The sequence below is a fragment of the Elephantulus edwardii genome, unplaced genomic scaffold (assembly GCF_000299155.1).
Source record: "Elephantulus edwardii isolate Elephantulus edwardi_28Jun2011 unplaced genomic scaffold, EleEdw1.0 scaffold00489, whole genome shotgun sequence".
NCBI lineage: Eukaryota > Metazoa > Chordata > Mammalia > Macroscelidea > Macroscelididae > Elephantulus > Elephantulus edwardii.
In genome coordinates this window covers 272,468-281,603 of record NW_006400239.1, presented here as the reverse complement: position 1 = coordinate 281,603, position 9,136 = coordinate 272,468, and the positions used below count along the sequence as shown (strand labels likewise).

The window sequence follows — 9,136 nt, the reverse complement described above, 5'->3', positions numbered from 1 at the left end:
CACACACGCAGTCCCGCTGCAGCCACGCGCGCCGGCACGCGCTCTGCTCCCGGGCCCGCAACTTCTCTGTCCTGGGCGCTTTTGTTGATCTGGTTGCGGCTACTGTCCTGTTTTGTGTGTCCCCGAGTGTCACTGTGCGTGTTGACTGTCCGCGCAGCGCTGCACCGTGTGGCTCTCCCTGCGCGCCCCACTACCTTGGCCCCGGGGCCCTGACTCAGCCACTGGCTGCATCAGAGGTGAGTTCCGGAGCTGAAGTTTGTTTTCTTTTCATAAAAAGTTTTGTTTATGTGTTGGCGTGGGGAGAGGAGGCAGCCGGAGGCCCAGCAATGCCGCGGACGGACCGGGCGGATGGCCGGTGGGGGACGCGCGGCCGCGGGAGCCGGTCTCCGCGCTTGGGCGCCGGGCTCGGGCTGGAGGCTGCGGCCGAGGCGAGCGCTCCCGGCGCCGCTACCCGAGAAATTGGGGCCACAGAGGCGGCCGGTTCCCCGGGGCACCACCACCAGGGAACTGTGGCCCGCCCGAGGGCTCTGCTGCACACCATTCCTTGTCTGCTCAAGTTTGACCAAGTCGTGGTTATTTCGCCCCCGCTATTCCCGGAAGGCTCTCGGATGGGAGAAGGGGCCGCTCAGCTTCTCCATCTAACTGCGAAAGTTGACACCGGTGCTTCGGCTCGTCACTCCAGGTGTTGGGGAGAAGCCCATGTGGGTGTTGGTTAATACTCCACAGAACTACCTCATACCCGTTTGGCCGCTTAGATGGTAAGAGTATATGGTTGTATAAAGGACACACTAAAATGAAGGAGCGAAGGGGAGCAGCTGCCGAAAAGCATCCCCGGCTGGAGGGCTGGAGAGGGCGAGGCCGGACTGCAATGTCCAGAGGTGACTGTGGGACTGGGCGGTGGGAAGAGGCTGTGTGTCTGCGCGTGTGTCCGGGTGCCTGTGCGCGCGTGCAGCATCCTCCTGAGGTTGTGCCCTCAGGGTTTTGTTTGTGTGACTGAGAGAGGATGGGAGAGATGAACATCTGGAGCAAGTGGGAAGGGGATGTGGAGAAGACCAAGGAACTGAGGAAGGAAAATATTCAGCTGGGGTTTTGGAAGCTCTGTTTAATTTTCAGGGTGATCTCGGTTAGTTTGGTTTTTCAGATGATGAGAGCAATTTTGAGAGGTTGACTGTAAGCCATCAGATTTGGTCTGGAGAAGTTTCAGGAGCCCTGGGAAATTGTTTTGTTTAGTTTTGTTTGGATTTGTTTTGGGGACTAGTGAAAGACTGGGTAGTGGTGGCAGTGGTAGGGTTGCTTGAAAGGTTGCTGCGTTCCTACAGAGATGTGGCAGCAGAGCTAAGAATACCCAGACCGCACACCAGCAATCCTAAACAGGCATTTTCTGGGCGTGGTGGGGTGTTTGACCGCACCCCCTTTACGCTTCCCCCATTTCTTCTCAGTAAGTTCAAATGGGTTCGCATAAATTTGTTGACCTAGAGTCACCTCTTTGAGTGAACTGAGTGAAAAAGATATTTTTGGGTTCAGACCGCTGGTGCCATCCCCAGGTGCCCAAGACATATTTGACATTTAGTTCTTTGTTGCAAACTTGGGCCATCAGATGAGCACAACTTTTAAAATTCTTGAATGTGCAGACATTTCTGATTTATTTGGTGGCTGGACCCTTAACAGGCAGCCCAGTTCTGTGATGGTTTTTTCATCCCTTTGGTTACAGCTAATAAATCACTCTCCATTTTCTCAAAAGGGCAGCATGGAAAATATTAAAACATGGTCTTGTCCGCCTGAGGTGGGTGCGGGGGCAGCCCTTCCATCGTGGAGACCTGATTTCTGAACTTAAAGTGAATCTGAACATGAGGTTGGCCATTTTGAGGTGTGTAACTGGTTTCCCAGGAATGTTTTAGAGGTCTCATAATTGGCACTTTTTAATGGTCTGATAATTGAAACCCAGAAGGTTCCCATGGTAATCCTCAAGCAACTTGGGGTCAGTGGGATAGAGGGGAGGTGGAAGCAGCAAGGGAGTTAGGATTTTCCTGTTAGATGAGTTTTGCAAGTGAGTTTATGGAAAGAGGTTATGCTGTCCACACCTATGAAGTCTACCTTTATGATGGAAACTTTAGACAGTGGGGTTTTGGTTTTGGAGTTTTTTTCCTTCACCCTTTTTCAAGTTAGAAGAGAAACATTGCAAGAGACTTAAGAGATATTACTCAAACCCTAGCCTACTGGCTTTACTGGGGAGTGGAGGTTGACCGTGATAGCTCTTGGTTCCTTTACCACAGCTGTGGGAGAAGGGTGGGAAACAGGGAAGAACCTGCTTAGTTGGTGGTTGGTTGGCCAGTTTGCGGGAAGGAGTGTGATTATGGCCTCTTTGGGTCGTCTTTAGAGTGTCCAGAGTCTTTCCTTTTCTATGAAGTGGCTTTTCAAGTGTTTGGAATCACAGGTCTCTTCAGCAGCTGATCTGTGATTTCCATGACCTCAGAATGAATAGGAGATTTTACTCATTAAACAGTTCAGTTGACTTCTCAGCGAACCCCACAGAGTTTAAGAAAGGAGGACAAAAGATGAATTTTATGAACACATTACTCTGTGAGGCTCTAAGGAGGTCTGGGTTCAGATTTGGGCAAAGTCACTGGCACAGTTAAGGACCTTTTCTGTGACGACAGCTGAGGAAGACCCAAATGTCCAGCATAAATTTCTTTCCAGTACTTTGTGATCTTTGATTAAGAAAGAATCAACTTAGGACCAAAGGGTGCATTTGTATTTGGCTTTCTTTTTTTTTCAAACCCCAAGAAGTTTCATTGTTATCTGAGAAAAATAGGTGCGAGGAAGAGAATGGAAATTAGGAATGGAGAGAAAAGAAAGTGATACTTTACATTAATATGTACCTGAAATAAATTATAAAATACATTTAATCTATTTCATTGATGTACATATGTGTCACATAACGTGAGTAGACTAAGAGAAAATATATTTGCTTTAACATAAGCAATACAACTTTGACTAGGTGAGAATCCATTCTGTCATGGGTGATGAAAAAACAACCAAAAACCAACCCCAGTTTTAGAATTGAGGTGATTCAGAATGCTAACAACAACAGGAAAATTACAGGTAGAAATCCTGGAATGAGACTCAGAAAAGGCCTGGTGAGCCTTTTCAGGAGCCTGCTTGCATGACATTGGATTATTGCCAGGCCTCTTGGCCTGTTGAGAGTTATGACAAACATTCAAAATGGTGTAGTCAGCTGCCATCCTTGAGCTGGGCACTCCCATTTTTAACTCAGCTTGACAAGAGATGTGAATGTTATGCAACTTACACTGTCCTTGTTTTCTAAGAGGAAGATTTCTTTTTTGTAGAAAGCTTCCACCCGTAGTATTCCCCATTCTAGTTACTGTTCCAGTTTACCTGCATTTCAAAAGATTAGATGGTGCTTCTTTGACCATACTAAACCAGTCTGAGGCAGTTCAGATCCCTCTATATAAGGAACTTCTTGATATTTCTCTACTTTAACAAAGATTTATGTACTTCACATGCAATGTGAACTTTGTCCCAAGAGAATAAATTTCCTTAGTCAAAAAAATGGTACCACTCCTATTTTTATTTATTGTGTAAGCATCTACTAACAAATAAAATACTGTCTACAAAAATTGCTCAGAATCCTATATTGTTGTTCTGTGCCATTGAGTCAGAATTGACTCATAGCTGACTCTCCAGAGGTGAGGCTGTAGATCACATGTGAGGAGATTGCCTGTCTTTCTCCTGCGGAGAGCTAGTGGATTCAAACAGCCTACCTTTGGGTTTGTGGTGCACATCCTTGCTATAAGGCTAACAGAGCTCCCTACAATCTTATAGTGTAACATAAATTGTTTTCATTCATCCACATGCACATATATGTTTTACATAGTTATGATAATGTGATGGATTCTTGTAGTCAGAGAGCCCTGAAATATTTCTATAGGTTTTCTGACCAAACCCTTACAGATGAGTGCAGCCACAAGTGGCTTTGAGCCCATATTTAATGCTCTCACTTTTTGTCCCTGTCTGTAATGTCCTCTTGGGCCAGAGTATGACTATGATGAGAAATCACTTTGCTATTGGTAGGAAGGACCTACAAAAACAAATTTAACATGTGATATTTTTATGCCTTATGAGGCTGAATCAAGTATTTGATGTTGAGGGGGGACCTTGCAGTCATTGGAGTTGGTAATGGGTGAGGGAGACGTGAAGGAAGTTAGGTCTTAAGAATCCATCTCAAGTGGCACTGCCTTTTGGATTCAGAAATTTAGGCTGGAGCCCTAGCTCTGCGTGTAAACTCCATGCACACTAACTCGGCCCACCAATCTCATCAGTTCCTGTGTCTATACTTCCACAGAGTTAGATGCTTTCCCCAAGCTGGCCAAGAGTGCTCAATTGATTGCCAACTTTTCTTCTTATTCCATCCATCTCCCCCATCTTTCCCATGCATTCAGCCACCATGCTTGCTTATTCTCTCGTCAGCTGCTTCTAATCTCCGACTGGGTTTCCTACAGACTCCCCATCACCTCCTCCACTAGTCCTATGACATAGTCAAATTACTGTTGTTATGAACCTTCCAGTAGGAACTGAGTCATAGCTGACACTCCAGCAGGTGTTCAGAAGCTGTAAATCACATGGAGGAGATTGCCCATTTTTTCCTGGTGGAGCAACTAGTGGATTCAAAACCCCTGCTCTTGGGTTAGCAGCACAATTCTTCACAAATAGGCTACCCATCTAAAATCAGTCTTTAGTAAAAATTCAAATTCTCTAGCCCTATTACATAGCTCTGTCCCCTCTTCATAATAATCTCTCACTAAGAATCCTTTAGGGAGCTCTGGTAACCTAGTGGTAAGGAGTTGCACTGGCAACCTAAAGGTACACAGTTCAAATTAACAAGCTGCTCTGTGGGAGAAAGACAGGCAGTCTCCTCCCATGTCATGAACTACCTCCGAAAACCACCTGGAGGGTCAGCTGTGGGTTGGTCCTGACTCTGTTGTACACAGCAACACAACAGGAGCCCTTTGCTCGAGTCTTGTGTACTTAGTAGCTCACTCTAGCAGCATTTTCTACGTTCGTTCTTTGCTTGCTGCCTTATCACCCCAGATACCCTCCCCGTCAGCCTACTTTACTATGTATGCCCAAATCTACTACCATAAAGTCAAGTCTATCTCATGGAGACCTTCCATCTGGTTCCTGAGGCTGTAAATCTTGGCACATGGAGCTGCAGCAGAGCAGCTATTGGGTTTGAATGTCTGATCTTTTGGTTAGCAGTGGCCATATAATGTATCCCTTCCACACCTTACTATGTGTGAGGCCTGCCCCTTGCTATGTATGATGTCTGATTAGAATGTATTCTTGAGAAATATTTGGTGACCACTAATGAAAGTGGGCTGCTGAGCTCATAGATAATGGTTTTGTAAGTGTATCAAAAGTTTTACATATAACCATTATCCTTAATCCTTTGAGTGTTTCCATTCCACCAGGGAGCCTGGCAGTCCTAGTTGCTAAACATTTGGCTGTTTCATGAAAAGTTGATAGTTGAAAACCACCTATCAGAGAATCCCATGAAGATGACAACCTCAGCCGCTCTACAGAGAAAGTTCTACCCTGTCCTACAGGATCACTGGGAGTTGCAGTCAACTTGATGGCAGTGGGTTTTGTTGGGTTTCTGTTAGTCTTAAGACCTTTCAGGGGCTCTGGTGACATAATGGTTGAGTGCAAAGTGGCTAACCGAATGGTGGTTTGAACTCACTCAACAGATATACAGGACAAAGACCTGGAAATGTCCACCTGTAAAGATTTCTAACTGCCTTTAAGTCAATTCGGACTCATAATGACCCTCTGTCAGGTTTCCAAAGCTATAAATCTTTGAGGGAGGAGTTATCCATCTTTGTCCCTCTTGAGTAGGAGGTAGATTCAAACCACAGACCTTTGCTAGTGTGAACCGTGAACTTGAGCCTCCAGCAGTTAAAAACCAGCTCCTCCCTAAGAGAAAGATGTGTAGCTTCCTCCTATTAAGCCACATAGCCTCAGAAACCAGATAGTTAGGTGCTATCTGCTAACCTCAAGGTTGATGCTTCAAATTCTTCTGCAGGGGTTTTGGAAGTCAGGCCAAAAGGACATGAAATCCCTATGGAGTGGTTTTGCTCTGCATACATGGGGTTACTGTGAATCAAAATCTACTTGACAGCAACTAACCATAGCCACGTGACCTTAGAAAAATTGCTTCTCTTCTATTTTCTTATTTATAAAATGGAGTAATAAGGAATTACTATGTTTATAGCAATGTATCTTATAAAAAGCAAAGACTTCAGAACTGTTTGTTTTATTAAGTTGTTCAATAGACTTCTCAAAAATACTTCTCTTTTTCTTCAGTCTGAAAACAAGCTTCCTGGAACCTATGACCTGTGACATCCTGCCGGCATTCACACCGTCTGAAGGTAGCAGTAATGAAGTAAAGGAAGCAGGTGAGGTTTTCTGCTCACAGCTTAATCACTCTGGCCTACTTGCCAGCCAAGTTATCATATTTACTGTTGCCTCTTGAGGATAGTCCTTCTCATCCATTAGTGTTCGGAAGGGTACAATTTTCAATGAAATGTGGAGAAAATGTTAGGTTAATTCTAGGTACTCTTTTGGCCCCTGGGGATGCAGATGATTAATGTACTCTGGTGTTGACGGGAAGGATAGATATCCAAGTCCACTCAGAGGTATCCCTTTACCAAAGGCCTAGCAAAGGCCTGAAAAATCAACCACTGAAAACTCCATAGAGCTTCTACTCTCACACACATAGGGTTACTTTGAATTGGAATCTATGGAATCAATAGTAATTAGCAAACTCTCTTAGTCCAAACCTGTGGAAGTTCACTGTAATGGGATGGCTGGGTGAACAAGCTCCTCTTGAAGTAAACTATGGCAGGACCATGGGCTACAAACTATTTGCTGTGGAAAAGTCCTTTTTTAGATTTGGGTGAGGAAAACCCTGTGTTCAGTGTCTCTGTGTATGGTATTACAGATAATGCCTTGTGGTCTGATGTACTTGGACAGTGTTTATCTGACAAAAATCAAAGAGATTCCACTTCTTCCCATCTTCTAAAATAAAGGAGGGAAATAATTTTCACTTTTCCTAATGGTGAATTTGGCCTTATCTTCAAAGCATGTCTTTGATGTGTAGGATTGACTTACTGGGCAGTAAAGGGAAATTCTAGTGGAAAGACAATAGCTAATAGCACACAGGCAACCTGATTCAATTGCCAGAGAAAATGCTGACGAAAACCTCAGTTGTTCTCTTCATAGTAATGGGAAAGCACTTCATCTGGATAAAGTGAGTAGGATTGAAGACGAAATAACCCAAAAGCAATTGAGTGGAAAGTATGGCAAAGGAAAGATCATTCTTCTCCAGAATGGATGTGGACAGTACTGGGCAAGTTAGAGGTGCTGAATATGTGTAGGGTGGAGCCTTCATCCTGTCAACAAACTTTTATTGAGTCCCGGTGTGTGCTTGGCATCACCACATGGGCTGACTGAGATCAATAGCAGAGCCCATGCCATGCAGGATTCCATTACGGAAGGGAGGGGATGTGCAGAATGCTGTACAAATGGTAGAACTGACATGCTTGAACTGGGTCAATGAAGAAACATTTCAGGAGGGAGGAGATGCAGAATCTCCCGCTGAGTCTTAAACGCAGAGGGGGAACAGGCAGTACTGAAGTGTTCTACCTCTGCCTGTGTATGTTTTTCATTATGTTCTACATCGAAACTCACTCGTCCTTGCTGGATAATAAACTAAGCCCTTTGCCATTGGACCTGCCCCAACTCCATGTACGTCAGAATAGAAGTCCATAGGGTTTTCATGGTTCTGACCCTTTGAAAGCAGATCAGGAAGGCTTTTCTTCAGAGTCACCTCTAGATGGGTTTTACCAGAGCCTTTCAGTTAGTAGTCAAGCATTTAACAATTGTTGCCACATGATGACTCTGCTCAGAGGATTATAGGCTTAAGTATTCCTTTTTCTTTTTTAAAAAAATAAAAAAAGAAAACAAAACCCAAAACACAAAAACTTTTAAAGTTGTACTTTGAGTGAAAGTGTACAGAGCAAGTTGATTTTTCATTCAGTAGTTCATAATATTATCTTCTGTAATATTGACTATACTTCCCGTGTTGCAGCAGCCCTCTTCCCACTTCCTGTGTTTCCTGTTCCATTCCTCCATCTTTCTTTCCCTTTCCACTTTGTGAGCTCTGTTGTTGTGATGTGTCATCGAGTCGCTTATGATGCATAGCAACCTTACGTACAACAGCTCTGAATTTTGCTCTATCTTGAGCCAATTTCATTGTCTCTGACACACCTACTCCATTATCTTTTCTGGAGTCTTCCTGCCCTCCACCCTTCCAAGTATGATGTCCTTCTCCAAGGATTTGTCACTCCTGGCAACATGCCTAAAGCATGTGAGACAAAGCTTTAAAATCGTTGCTTCCAAGGAGCATACTGATTTCATCCTCTCCAGGACAGACCTGTTAGTTCTCTTGGCAATCCATGGTATGCCCAATACTCTTCTCTAGCACCACACCTGAAAGGCATTGATTCACCTTTTGTCATCTTTGGTCATTGTCCAGCTCTCTAATGTACAGCAAGTAATTGCAAAGACCATGGCTTGGATCAGGCACACCTTAGTCTCCAGACTGATATCATTGCTCTTCAGTACTCTGGAGACTCCCTTGATGCTAGATTTTCCCAATGCAATTCATCTTTTGATTTCCTGACTGTTGGTACCAAAAGTGTTAATTGTGAAGCCAAGCTGGCTGAAGCTGTTAACACGTTGCCGCAAATGACAGCAAATGTGTTTCTAAGCACTGCGGTCAATTTTAAAAGTGTGCGGCAACATGTTAACAATCTCAGTTTCATCTCTGTCTTGATGCTGCCAATTGGCCCAGTGGTGAGAATTTTTGTTTTCTTGATGATGAGCTTTAATCCATATTGAAGGCTGTAGTCCTTGATGTTCTGCAGCAGATGCCTCGGGTTCTCCTTAGTTTCAACAAGCAAGGGTATGTCATCTGCATAATGCAGGTTGTTGATGAATCTTCCTTTAATCCTGATGCCACATTCTTCCTCATAAAGTCCAGACTCCTGGATGATCT

At 44.3% G+C, this 9,136-nt stretch overlaps 1 protein-coding gene across 1 annotated transcript in view; it reads left to right on the top strand.

Moving 5' to 3' along the window:
* Positions 1 to 326: 326 nt before the first annotated feature.
* The window catches only part of BOC (BOC cell adhesion associated, oncogene regulated), a 97,098-nt gene continuing 88,288 nt past the window's right edge, over positions 327 to 9,136 (top strand). Inside the window, exon 1 of the mRNA XM_006902991.1 lies at positions 327 to 660. Within this exon, the coding sequence (XP_006903053.1) occupies positions 327 to 660 (334 nt within the window). The remainder of the gene's footprint in view (positions 661 to 9,136) is intronic.